The sequence below is a fragment of the Podarcis tiliguerta genome (assembly GCF_965153285.1).
Source record: "Podarcis tiliguerta genome assembly, chromosome: 2".
Lineage (NCBI taxonomy): Eukaryota > Metazoa > Chordata > Lepidosauria > Squamata > Lacertidae > Podarcis > Podarcis tiliguerta.
This window is the reverse complement of record NC_139535.1, coordinates 62261012-62274482: the sequence shown is the minus strand read 5'-3', so window position 1 is coordinate 62274482 and position 13471 is coordinate 62261012. Positions and strand designations below refer to the sequence as shown.

General features: G+C 39.5%; 1 protein-coding gene across 1 annotated transcript in view; it reads right to left on the bottom strand.

Annotated features, from left to right (window-relative positions):
- Positions 1-2151: 2151 nt before the first annotated feature.
- RNF130 (ring finger protein 130) overlaps positions 2152-13471 on the bottom strand; it is a 42483-nt gene continuing 31163 nt past the window's right edge. The window contains exon 8 of the mRNA XM_083418227.1: positions 2152-11579. Within this exon, the coding sequence (XP_083274353.1) occupies positions 11470-11579 (110 nt within the window). The 3' untranslated portion in view covers positions 2152-11469. The remainder of the gene's footprint in view (positions 11580-13471) is intronic.

Sequence of the window (13471 nt, the reverse complement as noted above, 5' to 3'; positions counted from 1 at the left end):
CTAAAAATAATCACAAATCATCTGACTAAGGGGAAAGGGTACAGGAAATAGTTGTAGAATAGGGCCATCACCTCTTTGCCTGGGCCCTTGCTCCTTTAACAGTAATAATAGGAATTAAAGGCCCAGCAAACAAGAGAGACAATGCTGCTCTAGAATAATGTCTCATACACCTGAGCTTCATGCGTTCAAAACCTGGGAAGGCAAAATGAATAAATATTCCCAGAGGCACAAGGCAATCTGATCTGAGGGAAAATTCCTTCTTGACCACAAATACAGCACCATTGCCACTTGAGCTCATTCACTGCCGCAGGCGCATTTAGGTTTTGGCACACTACTACAAAAAGCACTGTGTGGTGCTGTGCTAGTTTGGCACTGCCCAAAACTAATCACATGGTTGGCTTGAGAACTGGAAAACACCAGGTTTCATTTAGCAATGAAGACAGGGCTAAAATGAAAGTTGATTCAATCCAATGACCTGTCTGTGACTGTGACCATCTTTGATGTGCCAGCACCCCTCCTACCACTGCATAAATAAATGAATATTATAGAGGAAGCACTCATGGAACAGGAAGGTACCTTTTCCCTCACCACCACTGCTGCTCTGACAGCAAGAAGCTGTTGTTGCAATCATCCCCATCAGTAGCATGGGCAGCTAAATAATAATAAATAGTAATAATAATAATAAAGGGCTAGCATGGTTTGTGCTGAATTAGAGTCAATGTCTGATGCCATATGAGAAACAATTCCCTGCTGAACAACTGAGGCAACAGATTCTTTTACCACATTACCTGTTTTAGAGCACTGCAATATCTATTAATAAGTTCTCATTCTTCTGAATGTAGTGGCACCTACACAGTTACTTCTCCACAACATTCCTGAGCTGCAACAACCAATTTTGTTTTAGTGCTTATTACAATTCTTGAAGCACAAAGGATTGCTCACCTTGTTGTTTTTCTGAAGCTAACTTACAAAAGGCATGGATAAATCTTCTGAAATGCCTAGTGTTCACTTAAATGTCTCTCTGCCAGAATGACAGCATTTGTCAGGGCAATTCACAAAACAAAGCAGTAGATGGATTAAACAACTCCCTTGAGATGCACTAAACTAAAGCTATTCACTATCCCTGATAAAATAGGAGAAAACATTTAAATTATATTCTATGTTGCATATTGGCAAAAGCCACAAATCTTGGGCTTAATATGCAGTCCTGTTCCTATCTCTAGCTATGCAGTACCAGAATTGGTCTCTTTCTGCCCTTTTGCTGAATAAATATTAGCTGCCATTTGTTTTAAGCCTACTGAGACAATTACTGCATGACATAGATGCACTGGTTCCAATTTGCTTCTGAGCTCAATTCAAAGTGTTGGTGATTCCCGTTAAAGTCCTAAACTGCTTAGGTATGAGATACCTTAGGTCAGAGGTTCCCAACTCACCCCACCCTCCATGGAACACTTAAAATATTGCTAAATAGGGTCTTAGCAGACCATTTAATAATTCTATTGTAACAATTGTAATGCAATGTGCTAGATATGCTAAATTTCATTGCTTCTTTTATTTTTATTTTAGTGTATTACCATTTTAATTCCATAGAATTAAAATATTTACAATAAATATTAATATTAAAATCAAATTAATGGCAGTGCCATCTCCAGTCTTCAGCCACAAATCCACAGACATGCCTGAATGAGGCTCATAGACCACTAGTGGTCTATAGACAAGAGTTAGACCTTAAGGTTTAGGGATTGCTCCTTCTTCCTATATTATCTTGCCTTACTATTCTTCTTAACTGCCTGCTGAAAAAATGCTGAACACCATAGAACACAAAATTGACTATGTGAAAGTACAGTTTGTGAAGTATCATGAGATGAGAATCAGGCAGATGAGCTTATTTTTAATTTGTCCACCGGTTCCTGATCTGCCATGTGGTCACATGATATCTAAGTATAACAGGAAATAAAATGCACGAAGAGCCATCTGAGATACCTAGAAGATAATTTTCTGTGTGCCGAAGATTTCATCCATTTTCTTGAAGCACTGGAGAACAGGTATCTCAGATTGTCTCACCAGTTGTGCACTGGGATCTGCAAGGCAGTGACATTCTCACATATACAGAGCAATGGAACACCATTAAGCAGGCATAGGCTGTTAGGCTGTTTTTAAATAGCTTTTTATTGAAATGTATTACATTAGCAAATCCTAACTTAAAGGTATACACTATTAACATATCAGCATATACCACATAGCTACAATATCGTAGTATACTTACATCAAAATATGTAGACTAAGAATTTTTGTGGCTGCCAAGCTACAGCTTATCACACAGATTTTAAAGTTTAGATTGTCAAGAGGGTGGCAGACTGCCTGCACATGCCTAGATTAGAAACAAGGCAAATAATCCTTTTCATTTTGCCAGACCTCTAGTAGCTTGTTTGTATTTTTAGGCTCTCTGTTGTTCATACTGGTATAATTCACAATATGGCAATGAGGAATTCAAATACATAGGCCCTGCCATTGTATTTTACATACACGCTGTTTGATAGTTTAACCACTTTCACTCATCACATTGCAAAAGACCTGCTAAAAGTTATTCTCACTGCATTTTGTGCATAGTTAATCTTCGCCTGTACCTGGGGATCCTGAGCAGACACGTGAGCCTTACATACAGAGTTATCCACTTAAATTTTCTATCTGGGCTAACAGTCTGGATTCAAGACTGCTGGTTGTAGTTACATGAGCTCAAATCATGATTAAGCACATCCACTGAACTGTGTGCTGATACAAATGCAAACTGTTGGTTCAGCGTAACTAAATATCCATACAAATAGTTTCTATGGATAACCACAAACCTAAGGATTGCATGCATAGCCCTTAAGTGGCACAAAAAGGGCATCTAGCAGATATCCATTTATTTTGCTGCTAAGTTGACCAAACAACTGGGATACCGCTAGCTTTGTGCACTTCAGAAAAGTTATTTTCTCCCAACATATAAGGCTTAGTGCAGCAATTTTAATCACCAGAGTGAGCAATGTGCAGATGTAGAGAAGAGAGGAAAGCAGGTCGAATGTTTAATTCTGGTGGCAGCATTTCCTCTTAAACCCACAAGTGTTGATTTCCAAATATCCACAGATTTTCTCCTCCCCCTCTTTTTCTTGGCTGGGCTCCTGTGGTTTCAGTTGCTGCATGACAAGAAGGAACTTAGCAACTGCAGCTCCCCCCCCCCCCAAAAATGACTGCATCTTTATGCCAAGAGAAGTTGTACAAGTTGCATTTTAGCCTGGCATGCAGCTGTGAAAGGCACAGGAACTCTTTCAGAAAAAGCTGGCAAAGCCTTCATATACAGCAGAGGCGGCGTACCTACCCCTGACCATTAGCCATACTGTCTGAGACTGATGGGAGCTGAATTCCAACAATATTTGGAGGGTCACAGATTAGCCATCCTTGATATACAGTGTCTGGATAAAGCCCAGGTATGAGGGTTATTCATCATGCTCCTGTTAATTATAACCACCACCATCATATCTAAGACAGCACAGCCTAACATAGCAAGTGTCTCTTCTCTTCAGTTCCCAGAACTGAAGGAAACTTCACTGACCTTGGAAGTGGGGCAGCCAGAGCCATTCCAAATAATTAGATTATATGCTAGAAAAATGGCAACTTTTTTCTCCAAGCTACAGAGCTGAGTGACAGTTATTTGACATGTGCTTTTCGTTAATGCAGATCAACCTCATCAGTGTGTTAACAAATGTGATAGCTGGTGTGTGTTTTTTAGGTTCTTATACCCTCTTACAGGGATTGTCAGAAGTGCTCAAATTACAGGGAGCTCGGAGAGGGCTTGATCCCCTTCACTACTGTTTTTGGGAGAGTGCAGGGATCCATGATCTGACTAAAATTGGGCAGTCTCAGGACTTGAGGCTTGTGGGTTTTATACAGGACCACTGTCTTCTTTCCCCCCATAATTTGAGCAGATCTCAACATAATAAGAACATGGTTTTAGCAATCTAGGTGCTTGATGGAACACAACTTCAATAGCTGGCATTTGCTAAAATCCCATCATTGACATGACTGGCAATTCTAACGGGAGAATCATTGACCCTTTATACTAGCGTAGACATTCTGAACTCATTGGGAGTACGCCAATTTAGTGAGTCAGCAGATCCTCCCTTTAAAATGCCATTCCACTGTATTCTATTGTCTGGATACATCAAAAGAAATAACATTTAGGAGAGTTACAAGCATGGCCCATCAAGCATAAGTGAACAAACACTAAATAATAAAAAGAGAGGCAGACAATCAGAGTACAGTTACAATAACAGATCACAACGCTTTAGCCAACATGGTCCAGCACCCCAGAGGGCCTGACATCTACAGGGAAAACTGGGAAGATATATAAGCAAACAAGCGAACAAACATGTAAGCATTTACATAGCACCATCCATGCAAGAAGCTTGCCATTCTTAATAAATATTAATGAATGAAGTCTCACACTATTCCTGTGAGGTAGGTATTATTACCATATTATATATGAGGAAACAGAAGCATTGAACATAACTTGCTTGTTTAGCGCTTGGATGGAACTAGATATTTCCTGTTCAAAAACTCACTTGTTTCCCGCCTGGTGCATGTGAATCCCACACCAGATCATCATCTTTTTACTGAACTGATAGGAAAGGGAGCTAAGCCCCTCCTATAGCAAATGCACAGGTGTGCTAATAGCAATACATCATGTACATTCTGCTAATTGTGCCAGTTTCAGAACACAGTAAAATCTGAGTTTACATACTGCTAGTTTACTGCAGGTCAATTTCAACTGATGTCATCCCCCTGCAGTCTAAGCTGAAATATCAGGGAACCTATGCTTTAAATAGCCACCTGACAGAAGGGAACTCAAGAGGTGCAGCTCCCCCCCATCACTGCAACTGTATACTAGGATAAGCTTTACAAACGGAGCACTGCCAAAAACAGGCTGTGTGGTTCAAGTGGCACTGTTTTGAAGAGAAGCAGCTATCCTTGGTACAACTGCTACCCATTAGTGCAGTTGTGCTGCTTCAGTACAACTATAATACAGTTTTGACTGCACCAATCAACTGCAATAAATAAATACAATCTAAGAGGGTGTGAAGCCCTTTCCACACATATGGGAGTGACAGGAGGGTAGACAAGCCTTCTAACTGCAAATGTTTTACAGGCGAAGTACAGCTTGAAAAAGGAACAATAAAACCAAACTACTCTCTTGTTAGCTGCTAAGTTTTGTACAGAAAGGATTATGCCTACTTCATTTACCCCAATAGCACCTAGTAGAAGGCCATCCATAATATGCTGATTTCACCAAATAATAGGTCAGTTGAAGAAAAGGTTAAGGGGGGGGGGGATACAGCATTGTCTGCTTGAAAAGTTGCTATATATCTGTTTTTCTTTCCTATGTAGGCCATACAATAGGACTCAACGAGTTTTCATTGTTTAAACATCAGATGAATGCCTGGAGAGCTCATTTACCCCCTTCTTCCCCACTAGATGTCACTGTAAACAACTGAACGTCATGGAACCATGATGCAGATGCTTCTTAGTTACTTTGTTTAATCTCTGTAAATTCACATAGGGCACATCAATGCAGTCTTACTGCGAAAACAGAGTCTTTGTATAGGCCTACATGTTTTAAATATGTTGATGTGCCCTCTGGATAGAGATGGACTCATAACTACTGTGAAAAACAGTATTATTGGGTGTGGGAGGGTGTGGCACACAAGTTAGAACATGAATCAGAAAGTGAGCAAGGGAAATTATTAAGTAGGAGGAATAATTAGGAAGCAACAATGAATGGAACAAGTTACTAAGGGAGTCTCTGTCACTGGGCATTTTTAAACAAGGTTAGAGAAATATTTTTAACGGTGGTTTATATGTAAATACACTTATTCAGGAGTAGATTAGATGCCTTATGATCTTCCAGCTCTAGAATTGTGCAAAACAAGCCTACCAGCTTACTTTATCACAACCAATAAAAACATAGATGCCAAGGGAAAGTGGTTTGCCTATGGAAGGAAGAACACTAGCTGTCTAAAGTCCAGGAATAGATAAAAATGCTCATCTTTAAAAGTGGGAAGGCACCAACTTTTACTATCCTTTTCCATGCTCACACACTTTGCTGATTGCATTAGCCAATGATTATTTTTAGTCCAGGCTAGATTGAATACACCCTTCTCTTTCTGGCACAAAGGTGGCAATAGTGGTATAAAACAGACTTTCATTTATTTGTAGGGTGGATATGTCCATGGGTTACTATTCTGCCTAACTAAAGTATTTGCACTCCTAAATCAACAAACCATTTGTCCAAAGTTACTGTTTTACCCACATTTTTGCCCTCACCGCAACAGTCTATTTGTATGTGTATGGTTCCCATTCCTATTCACATTTTTAAAAATCGCATTTTCTTAGGGCTGTTAGTCTTAATTGTGCGTGCCTATCTCCTAGGAATTTACAAGTGAAACAGGCTTTTAATATACGCACACCTTTTAAAAATAGTTTGTGGATAATGGTCTTGTTCATATATTAGCCCTCAATCCTGTGAATATACTGGAGAAGAAGGTGCATATCAGCCTGGATAGCTCAGTTGGCTATGTGGTGCTGATAATGCCAAGGTTGCAGGTATGATCCCCATCTGGGACAGCTGCCTATTCCTGCATTGCAGGGTGTTGGACTAGATGATCCTCAGGGTCCCTTCCAACTCTATGACTTGACATGCCATATAACTATCCCTCCTCTCCCTCCCACCCCTGCCCCATGAACATAAGATGAGACAAAGTGTCTCATGCAGAGGCAAGGGGAAATCATGTGAAACTGGCTTGTGAAATCAAGTTGTGAAATTTGGGCCTTTTAGTGAACTGTTCGCTATATGCGATGCGTGGTGTTATGCGGCGGGTGAGAAGAGTACATGTCTGCTCCACAATGCGAAAATGCCTGTTAAGTGTGTGGACCAGACCACAGTCTATCATTGCTACAATTTCCTCCAGTTGCAATAATAAACCCCAGAAAAGTAACAGGAAAAGGATAGCTTCTATCAACTGAGCCACAGTTTACTTTACTTGTAATAGTATAGCCTCTACATACCTGTGCAGTTCTTGAACAAAGCGACAGTTAGGGAATTAGATAATAAAAACAATATAAGTCTTAAGTACTACATCTGCTAAAATGCATTTTTAACTAGGTAAATTAGTTATCATACACATATAGGGGGGAAACATTGAGCAAGGATGGGTGCAATTAACTAATCTTTCAAATGAACTGCCTGAAATCTTTGGGAGTGTAATAAATTTAGAAACAGACATGCCCCACCCCCATGCCTGCATTACCTGTTTTTGTGTTACCTATAATAAGTAGCCACACCCAGATATTAATAAAATGCATGCTCTCTAGAAAGTTGCAGAGCAGGACCCAGTCTCTGTAGTTGGCTAAGGGAACTTGTGCAATGCTGGATGGGTAGGCACATGAAGAATCCCTTTTGGAAGAGCCACTTTCTCACATTTTTTCCCTTACATGTGATAAACTCTGAAGAAAAAAAACATGTATAGCACAATTCTTATATTGGGCTGTGTATTTGCTGCACTTTTCAAGTGAGAAGACTGAACAGCCATTTCACATGTAATATAAACATCTTTAAAAACTATGCAAGCTGTTTTTTTGCTTGGAGTGCAGCCAAATATAAGCAGGATGGGAGTTTTAAAACTTGTGTTTATGTACATGCCAATTTCCCCAGTTGTCTTTTTATTTTAAAAATACTGTTTTTCACAACAGTGTCAATGGCAAAATAGTAGGTTCACAAGACCAAATCCATCTCAATCCCACCCTACCCACCCCAAATTTGGGCTGATTATGTACAAACATTCTAGTCTTGAGAATGAATCAATGTGTGCTCACATCATGGTCTGACCTGTGTTCAGAAATCTTGATTATTATTTTTTAAAAAAACCCATATTGGGCTAAATAAAAGAGTGAATGATACTGTCAAGATAAAATATATGCCCCTGAACGTAAGCCACCATTGTTCTTAAAGGGCAATACATAATACTTAAATTAGAGCTCACCGCCCTACTGCATTCTCTCTCAAGATAGCAAAATATTTTATGTTTGGAAGATTTATAGGGGAAGGAGGCCCAATCTTGATGACATCTACTTAAGGAATCATTGAAGTTTAAGCAGCACTAGGCTTTTCCAAAGGGTGCTTTCTTGCTTTCTGGGGGCTGGTTTGTTTGCTTTTATTGTTCAGAGGGATACTACAATTTACAGCTCAGACAAAAGCCACATTTGAAAAGCTACAATTGAAGGCTTTTCTTGATTGCTGCCTATTCCCAAGTTATCAGGACACAGAATATGCTCCAGTGGCAACTGTCAAGGTTCTTCATGAGCCAAGACATGTTGAACGGCCGCAGTAGGGCGCAACATTCTGAGTCAGACAGATAACTCAATAGTAACTACAGTTTGTTTAAGGCTTCCATGTTTCCCTTTCGTTGCTCTATTTTCTTAGCTTCAGGCACTGCCACCAATGCCTCAGATACCAAAGAGAAATATTAGTGTAGTGGCCAGCTGTAGTTCACTGAATTCTGATTGCCCTGCCTCATGCTCTAGAAACGAGAGAGGGCAGAGCATAGCTCAGTGATAAAACATAGGTTTCGCATGCAGAAGATACCAAACTCATCCATGGTAGCGCCTCTATTTTAAAGCATTTGGGGCAGCAGGCCTGGGATTTGGGGCAGCTGGCAGCCAGAACTGCTAGAGGAGCCAATGATCTGACTCTATAGCAGCAGCTGTATGTGTTCAAACAATAGATCTCTCCTTGATTTGGAGAGCAAACATTGTTTATATCTAGCAAACAATGCCCTAAATCATAAGTTGCCTTATTCATCTATATAGAATGATTCCAGCTTGAAAATCCATTACGTTAGGAGGAGGAGGAGGAGAAGCCTGGATCTTGCTAGAAACGGTATAAATTTGGTTAAAATAGTGGCCTGAATCTGTTAAAAACATGACTATGATATTACCACTCACCCGTCAAAATGCAAATACAAAGGAATGTAATTACACTTAAATCTCATTGAAATCAACCACCGATTGAACTACATTTTCTCTGGAATGGGCCCTCTGTGCACAAAGAATTATTGGTATTTTTGCTTCCAATTAGCATTTTCTAAAAGTTTATCCAGTTAATATATTTTATTGCCTTTCAGGCTATGGGCCTACACAGTGACCTTTGAACATTCCACAAAATCCTGCCAAACACCCAGTCTTAAATAATTCAATGTTATGGCTGTAAGAATTCAGTAAAGTTCAGTAACAGTTCAGTTTTAAAATTAACTTCAGCTAGTTAAAATTTTAAAATCAGGTAAACTACTGTGATTTATTACATGTGAATAATTGCAGATGTATAGTTAATAAAAGGGATTGGGCAGGGGCAGAACCTGTTTTAGGCGTTTTTTAATCAAGATTCTAGCTATGCACTAAAAACTCTGCAATACGAGAGCACTTTACATACACTTCTTTCATAAGATGCTTTCTTGCCATCAGAGAAGTGTATGGTATTGGCAGTTTGTAAAAGGAAAAATGAATGCTAGACTTTGTGTGTCCATTTAAATAATATCATTGTAATCATGTAATCAGTATTACTGATCTTCTCCACTAAATCATCTAACTTTCATTCACAATACTTCAAGACTGTGCTTTTAAATAGATTTTGTAAAGAATCTCTCACAGTTCAGTGGAGTACATTAAAACTTACCTGGCACATATAACAAACAAAACGGCTGCCAGTGCTAAGTCCCTAAGCTCTGTATCACCCAGTTAAGAATGATCAGACACACAATATGGCCATCTCAGCAACACAGAAAGGGCATTCCTGCTAACGAAGAAACACTTAGCTTCACAGAGCTAATTTCAAGTCTTTGCATAAAACTTTCAGCATCACAACATTTCAGGGCAGGAGAGATCTTGTGAAAGCCCGCTTTCTGCAGGAGAAAAACAAGACATTTTTCATCTGTAAGCTGCCTGAATGGAACGAGACACCCACGCAACATTCCTTACCTTTTCTTTTGGTTTTCAATTTCTTCAACAAACAAGATTCATAAGAGCATTAAGTGTCCACACTACAAGCATACCACTTCTATCTCTACAGCAGCTCAGATTTGCAATGGGGGGGACGGACGACTATTCTCAATTGTTACATTTTATGCAGCACCCACAGTAGGAAAAGCTACTTTAGATGCACCATCGCATAATTTTGTTCTGAATTGCTATTTTTTGCTTAAGCAACACTGCCAACTACTTAAAAAACACACACCCTATAGTCTTTGTTCTTTTAGCTGTCCATTTTTGCATCAGTTGGAAAGTTTATTTCCTACAGCCACTGTCCCATTCTAGTAAATATGGATTTGCTCCTAGATGTCAAAGTAGCAACTGCATTTCCTCCATACTGGATTCATACTGTTGATGTCCTCTGGAACAGGTGTAGCTTCAGAAAAGTGTTTGTTGCTTTATGATTAGTTATCTCAGGTAAAAATGTATGAAGGATGCTTCCAGTTCTTTCAGTATGTAACACCAACGTAAGTGGCTTTTTAAAAATCAGAGTGAAAAAGTACACACCTTTTAAAAAAACAAGCAATAACCTATTTCTGATTCCTGGGTTCTTCTTAAGAAGTCTAAATCATCTAAAGATCAAATATTGGTTTTATAAATTTCAGCAGCAGCATCAGTCTGAGATTCCTTCAGCAGGAAGGCTGTAAAAATGGCTGTTTTGTTTGTTTTTTTGCATTCTTTCTAAGCAGCTTTTGTTCATATTTAACCGCAGCAATGAAGTAGGAACCCTCATCCCCCACCCCTGAAAAATCCTGTACGAATATTGCAGGCTGTAATGCTGCTGTAACGTTGGCTAGTTCTGCCATCAGCTTGTTAAATGGAAAGCTGGAACATTAATACATTTCTCATAGATCCCTTTGGAATGGGGATGTTCAGTGTAAGATCAAGGTTAGAATGAAGAATAACTGGAGCGCTTTGGGCATGTAGCCTACCACCTCCTCCATCAGGCAACTAAGCTGGCAAACACTGCAACTTTTTTTTTTTTGAAAAAAAGAAGAGAAATATCATGTGCCTACTCGGGAGAGGTGACTGTTGTACAAAATTAAAACTGAGAGTAGGGCAAAACCTCTAGCATACCAACACCATCCCGCTGGCACTGCTAATGACAACTTGGTCACTCGGCAACCTCCAACAGCCGACTTTGTGCACACACTTCATCCATTTACAGATGTCATCCTTGGATATTGCCTCAGCTGAGCTTCACCTTTGCAGCCTGGCAGCCAGGCACATGTTCTGGAAAAGGCAGCTCTTCTTCAGACAAAGGACACCCATGGAAGGAGTACACAACAATAGGAATGAGAAACGGAAAAGGAAAGGGGAAAGAGAGCAAAGCAATAAGAATGCAGATCCCCTTCAGGTCTTGTTCTCATCATACATGTCCAAGACAGGTTCAATGGAAGAGAAGTCATTCTCATAAACCAGGCTCCGAGGAGAGAGGGAATTACGGTGAAAGAAGTGGCCACCTAGGAAAGAAGCAACAATAAAAAGAATCCTATTAGGAACGAGGCAGAAAAAACCAAGCGACTCTGCTAACAACAAAGTTTACGCATTTCAATCTACTTTTATACCAAGGTCACAGAAATGCAAAAGAAACATCAGTTTTTTTAAAAAATTAACCATCTGAGCTATGTGAATTTTTGGAAAATTAGAAAGACCTCTCTTTTTCCAGTAATAAAACCATTGCATACTTCTGTATGGACATTGTAATACTACAGGTTTAATAAACTCTCGGCTGATGGCATGTAAGTGTGATCTCTGGATGAAGGGCAGTATACAAATTTAATAAAATAAAATAAAATTCAAGGTAGCCTGTGTATAAAACAGTTGCCAAGAAGGGCTGCAAGGCTTGTGTGCAGAAGCGTGCCACTTGTGTTTTGTGCAGCAAGCAGTCAGTGCTGTTACATATTAGACACCTGGAAAATAGAACTTCTGCAATGTATCCAGATCTCTTTCATCGGTCACAGTATGAACAACTGCAGAGGGAATGCTCCCCGCAACCCAGCATGAAAGAACATTTTGCTCCAACTGCCTGTTACTTGGGACTGCAGAAGCACACTTTGCCCCTTCCCAGACACCAGGCAGATGGCCCATGATCATAAGGCAGGCAGTGACAGTCTTATCTTTAAACATATGTATAACACTTAAAAGTTTAGGTGTTTTCTAAGTGTTAAATATTAATACCATTCTATCCTTTTACATCTGTTCAATAATCTGGCTACAGATCTGCCTCGTGTCACATTTGCCTATCAAGTTCTCTCTCCATTCATTTCCTTCAACACAGACTGTCCATTTTTGTTAGGAAATCCTTGACACTTTCCTCTTTGTTATTTGGGTCATTTCACCCACATTGCTCTGTATTCATCAATTCGTTGTAAGCTTCCAAGACATTTCTACCATCCCTCTCATCCAAACTTTTACCTTAGTATTCCCCCCACCCACCCAAGGCCCCGCAAAGAAGCTGCTTACATCACTGTAGTAAGATGCTGGAAAAAACAGATTTCTGCTACAGTTAGTTGACTGACAGTTTAAATTGATTTCGATCAGAGGTTTGCTTCTCACTGCTGTGAAAGCAGCAGTATGGGCTAAATTTAAACACAGCCATGGGCTTTTTGACAACAAATTGGTTCAATTTTCCTGATCTCTGTGATGAAGACTATATGCCTACTCTCAGAGTGCACTAAGAAAAAGCTGTCATCAAATCTTGCTGTTACTAGCATGAGGAAGGCAAACACATGTGTTATGTGCTTATTCTGTTGCCTTAAAGCAATCTGAAGCTTGCGTATAACTATAGCCTCTCCCTGAAACTCCAATTGCCGGAAATGGAGCCTAGTAAAGGCCTTGCAGATTGAAGGTTCTCTTGCCTTTTGACTGGGTTTCACAAGACAAGCTCATATCAAGAGACAAGAAAATGACTGACCTACATACATTTCCCCCTCCTCCCGTTCATTTAAAAATTCTTAGCTTATTTGTTTGCTAGCACAGCAACTTCGCTACATGTAATGAACAAAACAGAAATCTAGAAAGAACTGACCAGGTTCACTATGCTCATGAGGTCTGTTTCAAATGTTACAAAACTGGCTAATAAAATTTACATGCAGGCATTCAACATACAAAGAACCCATTTTTTCAGCTTTTCAAAACAAAAAAAGGCAAAACAATGTTTTGAAAATTCACGTGGTTCTTCCTTCCTCCTCAATTTGACTTTTTCACATTTTCTAAAGCAAAGTCACTTCCTTATTTGTGACATTTCTCTGAACGTTTCAAAGACATTTTGAAATATTCTATTATGGAAACTTTAACACACTTCATTTCTAATTAATAAAAGCTGCTTTCTCAGCTGACGGTTTCCTGACAG